This window comes from Rattus rattus, chromosome 9 (genome assembly GCF_011064425.1).
Source record: "Rattus rattus isolate New Zealand chromosome 9, Rrattus_CSIRO_v1, whole genome shotgun sequence".
In the NCBI taxonomy this organism is placed as follows: domain Eukaryota; kingdom Metazoa; phylum Chordata; class Mammalia; order Rodentia; family Muridae; genus Rattus; species Rattus rattus.
The window spans coordinates 61,811,560-61,826,419 of record NC_046162.1 but is presented as its reverse complement, the minus strand read 5'-3'; the positions used below and the strand labels follow the sequence as shown (position 1 = coordinate 61,826,419).

The 14,860-nt window shown below is 39.7% G+C and overlaps 1 protein-coding gene across 1 annotated transcript in view; it reads left to right on the top strand.

Annotated features, from left to right (window-relative positions):
- Gpatch8 (G-patch domain containing 8) overlaps window positions 1-14,860 on the top strand; it is a 78,054-nt gene that overhangs the window by 22,622 nt on the left and 40,572 nt on the right. The window contains exon 3 of the mRNA XM_032913618.1: window positions 4,930-5,002. Coding sequence (XP_032769509.1) covers window positions 4,930-5,002 — 73 coding nt within the window. The remainder of the gene's footprint in view (window positions 1-4,929; window positions 5,003-14,860) is intronic.

The following is a 14,860-nucleotide window of genomic DNA, read 5'->3' as shown; positions in this document are numbered from 1 at the left end:
CCATTACTGGCTTCAGACCCAGAAGATTATCCTGGGCTCTGAACCTCCTTCCTCTTCTTACCACTGAGATTGTAGGCACACGACATTCTCATTCATTCTCTCTCCTCTCTCCCTCTCTCTCTCTCTCTCTCTCTCTCTCTCTCTCTCTCTCTCTCTCTCTCTCTATTATGTTGCTCTGGGTGTCCTGTAACTCATTATGCTGACCTCAAACTCACAGAGATCCACCTGCTGGAATTACTCCTTCCTCTTCTTACCACTGAGATTGTAGGCACACGACATTCTCATTCATTCTCTCTCTCTCTCTCTCTCTCTCTCTCTCTCTCTCTCTCTCTCTCTCTCTCTCTCTCTCTATTATGTTGCTCTGGGTGTCCTGTAACTCATTATGCTGACCTCAAACTCACAGAGATCCACCTGCTGGAATTAAAGGAGTGAGCCATCATGCCTGGCTTTCTCTTATTCTGTGGTCCTGGAACTCACTGTGTAAATAAGTTGGATTTTCTTTCTCAAGTGCTGGAATTGTAGGCATGTGTCATTATAAGGCCTGGCCTTATATATTATATTTTTATTACCTTAAAAAATAAAAATTTGCAATTATTACAGTGACAAAAATGGTAAAAAAAAATTGCCGAGTCTTCTAAGATTTTTTTCCAATTGTTAACAATCTTAGAGTTCTATTTAGTGCTCATTTCCTGTGTTTGTCATGATTACCTGTTTAAGTTTTTAATCAATCTACCATTATAAATTGTCTTGGGACTCTAATATGGGAAAACACAAAATCACAATCCTAAAGAAAATATTTAGTTTTCTGCAAGCCCCTTGTTTATTGATGGTGAAAATTTTTATAGTTCAGAGATTGGCAAGTGTCATTTTATTGTAAAAGTGTTTTTTTCCTTGTATTCAAAGTATGTGCTACCACACCTGGCCTCACCTCCTTCCTTTCTCTTTTCTTGTTTTCTTTTCTTTTCTTCTCTCTTAATTTATACGGTGGGCTGGAGAAATGACCAAGTGGTTAAGAATGAGTGTTATTCTCACAGAAGACCCAATTGATTCTCAGCACTCACATCAGGGAAGCTCATAGCTGCCTGTTAACTGCAGCTTCAGGGTATCCGACACTTCTGACCTCCTCAGGGACACACACACACACACACACACACACACACACACACACACACACACACACACACCAATTAAAAAGAACTTTACAGGTTTTTTACAATTTGTACAGGTATACAATTTCTTTTCCTTTTTTTTCTTTTCTTTTCTTTTCTTTTTTTCGGAACTGGGGACCGAACCCAGGGCCTTGCGCTTGCTAGGCAAGCGCTCTACCACTGAGCTAAATCCCCAACCCCAATATTTTTTTATCTTAGCCACCAGCACCTTATTTTTTTTCCTTTTTGGTAGGAGATCATACTGAATAGTTTGTAACAAGCCACACAGCAGCTTTTTCTGTCAGAAGCAGATAGTTTAAAATGATAGGAGAGGCTCAGGTTGTCTTCGGTTATTCGTTTACTTGAGGGGCTGGTGGGGAGATGCGTGTGCTGTTTTGTGGTCTGTCTTAGTCAGAAGGACTCAGCAGCGTGGTCAATAGTTTATAGTCTGGAACATTCCATTCTCTGCTCCTGCTTAGAGAAATTGAGCAAAGTATATTTAGTTAAAGAATAGTTTAATATTAGGTTTTAGAAGAGCAATGCCACTATTATTCCATATCAGTGGCTTTCTCCAAGGTGACAGCCAGCCTCTTGAGTGGTGGTGTAAAAGTGCTGCTAATGTGTAAACCTAAACTCTCCTTTGTTCTCCTTTAACATTTGCTCTCCCTTTCACTGTTGTCAGTCACAACACGCTGCTCTGAATCTCTCAGCTGCTCTTGACTCGTGATTTTACTTATGCTTCAGTCTTCTTTAATAAATACATTACTTGCAAGCAGTGAATTGAAAACAAGACAAAAAAAAAAAATAAAACGACCATTAGTGATCGGACAGTTTCTTACTTTGTGTTACATTTAACTGTTCTTTTGACAGCCCAGTTTTTAAAGCCAGGTTCGTATGGAAATGCTTTCACTCCACTTGCACTGCTTTTGGAAATAGCATACTGCTTCATCTGTCTGTTTATTTTAGTGCATTCATAATATAACACAGTAAGCATAATGTCTCATCTCATGTGGCCAAAGATTGACTTCTTTAAAAACAAAACAAAACAGAAACAGATGATAACAAAATGGGGGAGAAACAACAATTTTTGTCAGCATTACTTAATACATAAATCTTTGTGCCATACACAGAGCATTTGTGTAGCCAGAGAGTAACAATAACGAACTACAATTGTTATTTATTTAATTTTTTGAGATAAGATCTTACTTCTTAATTCTGACTGTCACTGAACCCTAGGTGAGCCTCCTGCTTTAGCCTCCTTGCTGCTGGGATTATAAGGAACGTTCCCCACATCAAGCTCAAGCATATACTCTAATAAGAGTCATTTCGCTATCCTTGTCATTTCCAAAGGTACTAAAGTAGCTAAATTTGTTTGATAGTAAGGACAATAAAAGTATTTTGCTGGGGTTGGGGATTTAGCTCAGTGGTAAAGCGCTTGCCTAGGAATCGCAAGGCCCTGGGTTCAGTCCCCAGCTCCGAAAAAAAAAAAAAGAACCAAAAAAAAGTATTTTGCTGTACGCTGCTTTCATGTAACTTTGTTGTTGCTGTTGTTTTTTAATTTAAAATTTTTATATATACTGAAGTTCTTTAGAGTAAGATCCTCAGGACTGGGGGAGATGCTGCTTTTCTTAGCAGTGTAGAAGAGAAGAGGAACAGCAGTAGTGTCCAGTGAAGTCTTCGTGATGTTTACTAACGTGAGCATCATCCCTGGGTGTTGCACAGAGCCTTCTTTTCTAGTTCTCTCCAGTTTTAGCAAAATAATTTCTAGTGCCCTTTTACTGTACCTTGTATGTGTGAGAGTCTATCATACATCACAGTAGTTCCTTTTGTTTTAAAAACAGCCTTTCATTTTTTCAAAACACCTTGGAACTCCATACAATTATGTAATCCAAGCTTTACTTAATTAGAAGGCCAAGGCGGGGGAAAACATGAGAGTTCTTGGGAGCTAGGGATACAATTTAGTTAGTAGAGTGCTTGCCTAGCGTGCCTGAAGCTTTAGGTCCAGTCTCCAGCACTATGTAAACCAGGCACAAGCATGCACGTCTGTAATCTTAGCCCTAGGGAAGTAGAGGCAGAAGAATGAAATGTTTAAGGTCATCCTTGGTCTGTCTGTAGCAAGTCTTAAGACCAGCCAGTGCTAATGAGACCCTGCCTGAGAGATTATACTATGATTTCTCCTGCAGTAAACTCGCAGCCACTCAGCTGCATGCTGTTTTAAACCTGTGGAAGAATTTTTTTTTTTTTAAAGAAAACAGACTGGAAATGGTCCCACAAATCTTTAATCCCAGCACTCAGGAGGCAGAGGCAGGTGGATCTCTGTGGACTCTAGACCAGCCTGGTCTACAGAGTGAGTTTCAGGACAGCCAGGGCTACACAGAACCCCACCCCACCCCACCCCACCCCCACCCCCCAAAAAAACGAAAGCAAAAGGTAAAAAAGAAAGAATGAAAGAGAGAAAGAACAGATAGATAGTTTACTAGGCTTTATTAATTTATTTTGGGTATAAGAAAATTCCAAAAATGACAGATTAGTGTTATAAATTACACGGACTATATAGTAAAGATTTTTTGGTTTATTTTAATTATGTATGTGGTGCTGGGAATTAGACTCAGCCTAGTGAGTGCTAGGCAGCCGCTCTTCTCCGAGTTGCAGCCCAGCTTTTCAGTCTTTTCTAGATTGATAGTATCCCCCACCGCCACCCCCACCCTCCACAGTATTCAGTAGTTCTTTTGCTTGGACTTGTTACTTCACAGTAGTCTTAAAATGTAGAGAAGTGGGGTTGGGGATTTAGCTTAGTGGTAGAGCGCTTGCCTAGCAAGCCCAAGGCCCTGGGTTCGGTCCCCAGCTCCGAAAAAAGAAAAAAAATATATATATATAGAGAGAGAAGTAAGCAGAGGGCTATGGAAGTTTTTGATTTCTTGACTCTTCATATAGTAGCTGACATTTAATTGTTGTTTCTGGTATCTTTTCATACGATTTACATTGAAATACCGTTCCAGATGAGACATTATGTATGTCGACCCCACATGCACTAATGGTTCTTTACTGTTGACTTATTGCTAGGCCTGTTTCATTCTAACATCTTAGCGTTTTTGTTAGACTACACGTTGAAATGCATCACTCAGTCTGTGCTTGAGCTCATTTTATTTTTTGTTTACTCGATTTAACTTCTTGTTTTACTAACCTCAATGTTTTCAGTTTAATATTGGCTGCATGCTGGTTATATTTATATGTTATATATAAGCCAATCAAGCCTAGCCTGGATTTGGTGGTTGTCTCCATTTCTCGTGCTGGGGTAGCCTTACACTTACAGCTTACTTTATGTCCTGAAAGCCTGAAACATCAACAAAGTAACTAAGCACAATGCAGATTTTCTTTTCTTTTCTTTAAAAAATTTTTAAAAAGATCTTAAAGTGGTGCTGTCTAGGTGGTGGATATGATTGTATAAATACCTTGATTTTATGCTTTTTAAGGTTAGCTTTAAAACTTTATAAGTGGATTCTCCCCCTCCCCCCTTGCTTTAAGTGTTCTGTACAGAAGTTGCCCAGCACACTATCAGAAAGAACCCTTCCCCCATATGTTCTTCCCATATACAATACTAGCCAGCATTTCTTTTTACATTAATGTCCCTTTTACTGGGCACATTTATTCTTTTATTAGCACCTTTTTTGCATGCGTATATGTAGATTATCTCTTGTTCATCACCTATTTTAACGTCACTAGGAAGGGAAGAATATATTATTGGAATATTTTTGGTTTGTCTCTCTGTTCTGTCTGTCAGGATAATATTGGACACCGCTTACTCCAGAAACATGGGTGGAAGCTGGGCCAGGGATTGGGAAAATCTCTTCAGGGTAAGTTTTTTAAATTTACTAAAATGATGACGACAACGATGATAATAAAAAAAAAAATGAGAAAATGTTTATGAAGCAAATCTTGTATCCAGATGTATTTGTTGTCTTTTTAAACAAGTATTGGTTTTCTCCCATCTTTTCCCTGCTAGAATAGCCTGTTTCTCCTTCAACCTTAAGTCATTGTATAACCTTCCTCCATATTCATCAGTAAGTGGTGAGAATAAGTTGCTGTGTCATTAAAACTTACAGGGCTATACATAGTAGGGTAACCCAACCTGTTTGAATTTTGCATATGGAGGTGACAATGGTGAACAACAAGGAGCTTATGTTAAGTTCTCTTTATGCTTTTCAGTGATGTTTATGTGGTTACTGTGTCATAAAGAGAATCATTAAGCAGCCAGGCTTCACTTTCAGCCTTCTCAGTTCTCCCTGAAGCCAGGGATCTTCCTGTGCTCCTTTGCTTTGTACTCAGAGTGGATGTGGTGGTAGAGAAGAAAGTTAACCTGTATAAAATGTAAACTGAAAGAAGAAGTTTCCTAGAACTGTCCAAGCTGAGGCCAGTTCTCAGATCTGGTTCTGGAAACTACATGGTTTAAAGTTTTTATTATATTTTTCCTTTTAACTATCCTAGTCCTTTGGGTAAAATACTAACATGTCTGCTTCTTGCTAGTTGCAACCAACTATGTTTATTATTTTAGTTCTTTCTGGTTGGGAAACTATTGATAGTTGCAGATTTGATATATGATTGCCAGCTCAGAAACGAGGGGAAACTGCATCTGACCACATAGGGCCTTATATAAAGGGAGGTTTGAAGGTAATTGTGCCAGTTGTCCTTTGAATTTTGTAAATGGTCACATGAATGCTGAGGTCTAATCAGTGTGTTCAGGTGAGCAAAAGAACAGGGAATGCTACAGAGTCTTTGGTGGGCTACAGGGGACCCATGTTAGCTTTTCTTTATGCTCTCTTAGCAAAACTTGCTTTTGCCAGGCAGATGTGGTAGTAATTCCAACATTTGGGAGGTGGAGGCAGGAGTTTTGAGTTCAGCCTGGGCTACCTGGTGAGACTCTGTCTCAAAAAATTAAACCAAGCTGGGTAGTGGTGGTGACAGCCCATGCTTTTAATTCCACCATTTGGGAAGCAGAGGTGGGCAGATCTGAGTTTGAAGCCAGCCTGGTTTACAGAGCCAGTTCCAGGATACCAGGGCTCTACAGAGAAACCCTGCCTTGAAAAACAAACAAAAACCAAAACAACAAAAACTGAACCAAAACCCTAGCAAACTGCTTTTGGCTTGTTGGTGAGATGGATTCAACTGGAGGCTTCATGTGTGTATTTTACCAATGCATAGGGCAGACATTCTGCTACATCCCTATCCCTGCCTTTAAAATTCTCCTTTTTAAAGTTTTTATTCCATCTTTTTGTTTTGGGTTTCGGTTTTTTTGGTTTGGTTTGGTTTTTTTGGGATAGGGTTTCTTTGTGTAGTGTATCCCTGGCTGTGCTGGAATGCAATCTGTAGACCAGGCTGGCCTTGAACTTGGGAGATCCCCTGCCGCTGCCTCTCTAGTGCTAGGATTGAAGGCAATCACCACCATCCTGGCTTTTAAGTTCTTACAAAAAAAAAAAAAACAAACCCAAAAACACAAATGTAAAAGTAACTTTCTCCTGTTATAATTGTTGTCTGGCAGGCGTACTGCCTCTGTCTGCTAACCTATGACTAGTTCTAGTCCTAGAAGTTTGTAGCCTCTGTACAATATAATCTAGGCCTAGAATATTTTCGCCTCTGATGTTGCTGCTGAATTAGCTCACTCTTTCTAGTTCCTTCTGAACTCTAGCTGGCTGGTTCAGCTCAGCTGTTGTGGCTCAAACTCCTCTCCCAGTTGATTTATTCAATCTGTCATTTCTCATTCTCATTCTCTTGCTCATTCTGTCTTTATCTGTGTCTAGCTTGTTCTCTTCAGCCTATCTCTCCCTGTAAAACTGCTTCCTCCTCTCCTTCTCAACCCTCTCTATGCACTGCTCTCTATGAACTCTACTGTATTCTTGTATTGCACTCTCTTCCTCCTGTCTCCCCCTTAAGTAGCTTCCTTTTCCTCTCTCTTCTGGTAAGAGTTGGGCATATCCTGCTCTGTCAAATCTTTCTCTGATCTGTCACCTTTTTTTTGCCACTCACTGAGATATCCCTTGCAAACAAATGGGTGCTTCCTTCTACAAATTAACTTTACCTTCATTGTTTGGGATTAAAGATGTGTGCTAAGGGCTGAGCCACACACTAAATAGAAAAAGGTTCAAATATCCTATAACACTCAAAATTTACTTAAAAATTGTATTCAGGGATGGCACACAGGAGATAATCAGTAAATATATTTTAAAAAATTTTTTGAATATTAACCTTTTCCTTTGTAGAGATAATACAAACATTTGACTGCCGTTAAAATTACTTTTCAAGTGGCATACAAATGTCCTGCAGAAATGCAAGAATGCTGTATTACTTAGAGCAATTTGTATGGTAGAGACCATAGGTTTTGTAAAAGTTCAAAATCAAAATTAAAGACAGGCTAGGTGCATTCCTTTAATTCTAGCACTCTGGAGGCAGAGGCGGGTGGATCTCTGAGTTTCTGTTTGTAGCCAGCCTAAACTACATAGCAAGTTTTAGCCAGTTAGGGTTATATACCTGAATAAGTTAGCAGATACATTTGAATCCAAAAGTAATTCATGTTGAGTGTCAGAAATTTTATAATTAGAGCATGGGAAGGGAAGTATTCTTTTCTTTTTGTGTTTTTGTGGGGTTTTTTCTTTTTCTGGTACCAGGGATCAACTCTTGTTTCATGCATGGTATGCAAATCTTCTGTCACTAAGCTGCACCCTTCAGCCTGCATGTGTGTGTGTGCGCGCGCGTGCATGCATGCATGCGTGCGTCAGTGCGTCAGTGTCAGAAAGGCTAGGTAAATGGATACTTATACAGACCTGGGTGGCCTCAGAAATAGGCCTGCCTCTGCACTCACTAAGTGCTGGGATCACATCCACTACCACCCATCCATCTAAGGTTTTTAAAAAAGACTGTTGAATTTTGATACTCTTTACCGTTTTACTTTCTTGAAAAGAATGTTTTGCTGAGATAGATATTACTGTGTGATTCAGGGTAGCCTCAAGCCCCCATGTTTCTCTTGGGTCTGATTCCCAGGTGTTGGGAATCTAGCTAGGTGTGAAGTACCATACCCAGTGAGCTCTTAGAGACACGAATCAAGCTTATTGGTTATATCTCTAGCTCCATGGTAACAGGCACACGGCAAGCTCACCATAACTCAAATATGTTTATTCAAAAATGTAAGGGATAACGGGGGTGGTTTTGGCGCTTGTGTTTACTCCCAGCACTTAGGCAGAAGCAGACAGATCTGAGTTTGAGGCCAGCCTGGTCTACAGAGTTAGTTCCAGGAAACCAAATATATACAAACTCTGATGGGAGGGGGTGGGGAAAACATAAATAAATAAACAAGGTTATTTGAAGTTTAATTTTGCTTTGCTATATTTTTTGAGACAGGATCTTGTAACATAGCCCTTGCTGATCTCAAACGACGTGTAGACCTGACTTGTCTTTTTTTTTTTTTTTTTTTTAAGATTTATTTATTTATTATATATGAGTACACTGTAGCTGTCTTCACACACACCAGAAGAGGGCATCAGATCCCATCACAGATGGTTGTGAGCCACCACGTGGTTGCTGGGAATTGAACTCAGGACCTCTGGAAGAGCAGTCAGTGCTCTTAACCTCTGAGCCATCTCTCCAGCCCCCCTGACTTGCCTTCATCTTGTACTTATTATCATCCTGACTCTTGAATGCTGAGATTACAGCTTTTATTTTTTATTTATTTTCTTCTTTTTGGGCTGGGAGTAAGGCTGGAACAGGACCTCCTTTTAGCCTAGGTTGGCCCTGAACTATGATCCTGCAGCCTCAGCTTGTTAAATGCTAGAATTACATATTTTTGCCACCATGCCCTGCCTCTTTTCTAGTCTGCTTGTGCTAAAACGTACAACTAATTGTTCTATCATAGCATCTTTCTCCTCTCTTCGTTCTTTTGTTTTGTTTTATTATGTTATTATCCATCCGGGGATTTTGCATACCTTTGTCCATGTCCACACTCTATTACAGAGCTACACTCCAGGCCTTTTTTGTTTTAATCTCTGACTTTGTTCTTTTGAAACAGGGTCTCACTTATATAGCTCAGACTGACTCTGGACTTTGTTTTGTGATGGCTAGGATGGTGTCACTTGGCTATTTGAAGTGTGTAGTTTAGTAACAATAAATATATTTACATTGTTGATCTTTTAAAAATAGCTAATCAAAAATCTTTTAAAGCTAGTCAGAAATCTTTTAAAGATTAATGGTCAAGTTAATTTTGTAAAAAGTAATCTGTAGCAAATTCTTTTTACTGTTATAAGTCTTTGCTGTAAATAATTATATAAGAAGAAAGCCCTGTTAGTCTAATAAAAATGAAAACTCCCTTTTGGTATCATACACTTTCAGTGCATGTTATTCTAGACTCATACATTATTGTGAATTCTATACATTTATCAACTCTCATTCTTGGTTTGAATTTACAACTCTTAACATGTATGTAACCGTTTACTAAAAATTAAACCTGGTCTTCTCAGGGTTTTTGTTTTGTAGGTTTTTGTTTATGTTTTGTTTTGTTTTTTTTTGTCAAGAATTGGAATACTGTTTCAGCGCATGCAAGGCTTTTCCAGGTAGCAGGCTACTTCTTGGGTTTTCCATGTCCATAGTGGGCACTGGCAGGGTTGAGGAGAAAGTGTGTTGACTCTAGAATAAACTTTTTTATGTTGGAATATACTTTTGGATTTAGTTTTGCATTTGAATTTTATTATTTGATCTCTCCTTTTGTTAATTGTAGTGTTTTAAATGCTCTTTAAACCCTTACTGTACATGGCACATACTAATTGTTAACTGTAAAAATAAAGACATGCAGAAAAGATATCTGTCCTCTGCAGGAGAGAACCCAGCTTGTGAGAAACATTTTGAACTATTATGTATCATAGAAGCAGAGGATATACTTAATTCAGAACAAAAGCCCAAGAATGATTTTCAGTTGTAGTTTGTGACCATTAGACTGGATGCATTTCAAAAAAAAATTAAAACATTTTTGCAGCTTTGCAGTGGAATCCTTGGTTTGCTGTAAGATATCTCACTCATTAGGTTCAACCTGGAGGTGGTGCCGAAACCTCCTTTGCTTCATGGTCTACGCTTTCCTTGGTTTGGCTGCTTTGTTTTAATGGCAAACTAAAAGTTGCAGTCTTGGGAAAAATGAGCGAGGTCTGATACTGTTGCAGTATCATCTTGTCTAGAAAAGTTAACGGCTGAGTGAGACCCTCACACATTACTGAGCTACTAACTTATCTGGCTATGCATGGTGGCCAGTGCCTATATTACCTTGAGTTCAAAGTGAGACCCTAGCTCAAAAAGACATTGTTTCTGCCTTTTAAGCTTATTTCCCAGAACAACCCCCCCCCAAAAAAAAAAAAAAACAACCTCCTTTAACTATTTGATACCTTTGAAGGTTTTTTTTGTTTGTTAGTTTTTGGTTTTGTTTTAGACCAGGGCCCATACCATGACTTATATTTTTGTGACTTAAGTTATTGTTAATTTTTATTTTATTATTTTATGTACTAGCTGTTTTGCCTGCATATTTGTCTGTGTACCACATGTATGCATGGTGCTCACAGAGGCCCCGAGAAGGCATTGGATCCTGTGAGACTGTAGTTACAGATGATTGGAAGCCCTGCTGTAGGACAAGGAATTGAACCTATGTCTTCTGGGAGAAAGCAGCCAATGCTCTAAACTGGGGAGTTATCTCTCCAGTCCCGCCCCCCCTCCTTTTTTTTAGCTGTCTAGACACACCAGAAGAAGGCATCGGATCCCATTACAGGTGGCTGTGAACCATCATGTGATTGATGGGAATTGAACTCAGGACCTCTAGAAGAGGAGCCAGTGCTCTTAACCCCTGAGCCATCTCTCCAGCCCCCAGCCCCTTATTTTTTAAAGCCTTGTTTTTATCTATGTGTATGTCTGTGTGATTGTTTGGCGGTATCTGTATGAGTGAACATGTGAAGGTCAGAGGACAACTTTCAGGAGGCAGTTCTCTTCTTTCCCCATGTAGGTTTTAGAAATTGAACTCAAGAAAAGGCTTGGCGACAAGTGCCTTTACCCACTGAGCCATGTCATGGACCTCTTTGAAGGTTTGCAGAGGGAAAGGGTTTTTTTTACAACACAACAGTCATGATTCAGCCAGCCAAGTTTTTGTTGGGATTGTAGGAGGTGACCAGCTGTGGTCCATTTCTTGAACAAAATTAAGAATGTGATCATCCTGAATATTCTATTGGTCTTCTTGAGAATGAGCATTTTCAGTTACTTTTATGCTTCATTTGGGTCAGGAGCAGTGTCCTGTTGTGTTGTTTGTTTTTGTGATTGTATCTTGCTCTGTAGCTTAGGATCCCTTCCTCCTGCCATTGCTTCCTGATCGTGTGGGCCACAGTTAGATATTTTAAATGTTTAAAAAGGTACATTTATTTGTTTATAGCTTATGCGTGGGTCATATGCATATGGAAGTCGGAGGACAACTTGTGGAAATTGGTTTTCTCTACCATTGTGTCATTAGGATCAGACTCAGCTTATCAGGGGCCTTGATGCCTTTTCCCACTGGGCCATTTTGCTAGACTTAGACATTTGTCAATTTTCTTTCTTTCTTAATTAGTATGTATATGCATGTGCTATGTACACAGTGTGCTCAGGTACGTAGTACCATGGCATGAATGTGGAGGTTAGAATTGGTTATTTGCTTCCCCCTTTTTAAGTCAGAGTCAGTCAGTAGTCCCTCCTCTTCCTCTTACCCCTCCCCCCTTTTTCTTTCCTCCAGATGTGCATATACTGTAAACTAGCTGGCCCAAGAGTTTCTGAGTTATTCTCCTGTCTCTACCTCTTATCCTGAAGTAGGAATGGTAGGATTACGGGTAGCCACCATTGTACCTGGCTTTTTATGTGGGTCCTGGGGCTTAAACTCAGGTTGTCAGACTTACACAACTACTGTTTTTACCCACGGAGCCATCTTCCCAGCCCTCATTTGTTTTCATTCCTTCCCTCCCTCCTTCCTTTCTTCCTTCCCTCCTTCTGTCCCTCCCTCCTTCCTTTCTTCCCTCCCTCTCTTCCTTCTTCCGCTTTTCTTTTTTCTTTTGGGCACTGGCAGGGGTAGTGTGGGGATGGTAGTGCTTGATACAGGGTGTCTCACATAGCCCTGGCTGTCCTGGAATTCACCATGTAGACCAGGTAGGTCTCTGATTCACAGAGATCTGCCTGCCTCTGCCTCACAAGTGTTGGGATTAAGGTCAAGTGCTGGAAATAAGAATGCATGCCACCAGGCCTTGCTCCTTCCACTTTTTTGAGACAAGGTCTCAGAGTCTGGTATCAAAGGCATTATATAACCAAGGATGACCTTGAACTCTTGATCCTCCTATATCCAGAGTGCTGAAATTTTGGGTATGCATCTGGCTTTATAGGTACTAGGGATTGAACCCAGAACTTTTTGTTGTTGTTATTGTTGTTTGATTTTTTGTTTTGTTTTTGTGGGGGGGAGTAGTTATTTATTTTTTGAGACAGGGTTTCTCTATGTAGCCCTGGCTGTCCTGGAACTCACTTTGTAGGCCTCGAATTTACAGAGACAGGCCTGGAGAGCCTAGGATTTCTTGCACTCTGCCAATTGACCAAATCCCCAGCCCTGTTGATCAGCTTTCTTTATATATTCTGTGACAGATGGTTTTTTGAGTGGCATATTTGTAAAAGTACAATCTACTTTTCCCTGAGAAATTTAGGAAAATGAAAATAATATTAAGTATATATTATAGGCCAGTTGTTGATCTAGGATCTATGTTTCTCATTGTCTTGTTTAATAAAATAAATAGATTGTAGTATTTTTTCAGGGGGATAAGTTGAAACAGTGTCTCACTTCCCTGAGACTGGCCTCAGGCTGAGGATAGCCAAAACTGGCCTGAACTCTGATCCTTCTGGGTCAGCTCCCGAATGCAGGATCACAGGTGCCTCAGTGTGTTTGTTTTGAGATGAGGTTTCACTGTGTAGACTGTGCTGGCCTCCAACTCTCAGTGGTCCTCCTGCCCTTGTCTTCCTAGTACTGGCATTATGAGTACCAGGCCAAGTTAAGTATGGTCATTTTATGAATTGGAACAGTTTTAGAAAAGTCCCAGAGCTACTGAGTATCTGCCATTTAAGTATAAGCATGACCTTAAATCTACTTTATGCCCCTTTTCCTTTCAGAGAAAGCTGATACTGAAAATAGGAATGGATTGGGGGAGGTCAGGAAACATAGCTCCTCTGAATCACGAAGCAAGGTATGGATTGTCAGGAAAGGCTTGTGCCTAGTATGGCGGTTCCCTCTGACCCAGGCTTCTGGAAGGTAAAGAGTCAAGATTCCCGGTGTGAGGCCTGTAGTCTGAGGCCAACTTGTCTCCATAGCTTACTTTACACAGAGCTTACGTAGTTTAGGAAGCACTGACTCTTCTTCCTGAGAGATAAGTAGGTCTAGTACATTTATCAAAGGCAAGCCTAGTCTTAGTAATCTCTGAGTTAGATTTAGTATTATATAAAATCATAAAGGTATTATTAAAAACTATTATGTAAATAAAAACATACCCTTAGTATTATATAAAACTAGTATTATATAATAATAAATGTAGTATTATATAAAAGTATAGATTTAGTATTATATAAAAGCATAGATTTAGTATTATAAAAGTATAGATTTAGTATTATATAAAAGTATAAATTTTATAATATTTGGGTTCTATTTTATCATTTTATGTGTATGAGTGTTTTACCTTCATGTATGTCTGTGTATCACATTTATGCTTGGCTTGAGGGAGTGGAGAGCTTCCGCGTGAGTGCTGTGGATCAGGGCCTTAACCGCTGAGCCAGCTCTCCAGCTTGCCTTTAATGCTTTTTTAAGCAAACTCCTACTATATAATCTGTAATCCGGGCTGGCATTGAATTTGTAAACCAAATGCTAAGATTATAGATGAACACCAACACATCTGGCTGTCTTTAATCTTCTTAGTAGAATTTAGTTGATATAGATTTAAAAAAAGGATAAACCCAGATAGTAAATAGAATTCAGTCTCGAGTAAGATGTTTAATTTTTTTTAAAAAAGATTTGTCTTTAGAGTCAAGAAAGATGGCTCTGTGGTTAAGAGCACTTGTCGCTCTTATGCAGGACCTGGATTCACTTTCCAGCATCCACAAGTGGTTCCAACCATCAGTAACTCCACTTTCAGGAGCTCTAATGCCTTTAGCCTTCAGGCACCAGTACACATGTGCACATGCATACATGCCATACATGCAGGCAAAACATTAGCACATAACATACATCTTAAATTTAGAAGAATTACTTATGTTTACATGTGCATTTCTTTGGGACTCTATGCTGCATGTCGGGGGCTCCCTGCACAGGACTGAAGAGGGAGCTGGAAGTACAGTTGTGACCTTCCCCAAGCTAGCGCTGGGCTCTGAGCTCCAGTCCTTCTGAAGAGCAGTATGCATTTTTAATCACTAAACCATCTTTCTAGCCCCAAGAGATCTAATTTTAAAGCTAAAATGACAGTGGTGGGGGGCGAGAGCTAGAGCTCAGCAGTTTAGAGCATTGTTGCTCATGCAGAGGACCACGGTTCGATTCCCAGCACCCACATGATCATGTGTAATTCTAGTTCCAGAGGATTCTACACTCTCTTCTGACTTCTGTAGATACCAGCCTTGTACATGGTGCACATATATTCAGGTAAAACACTGAT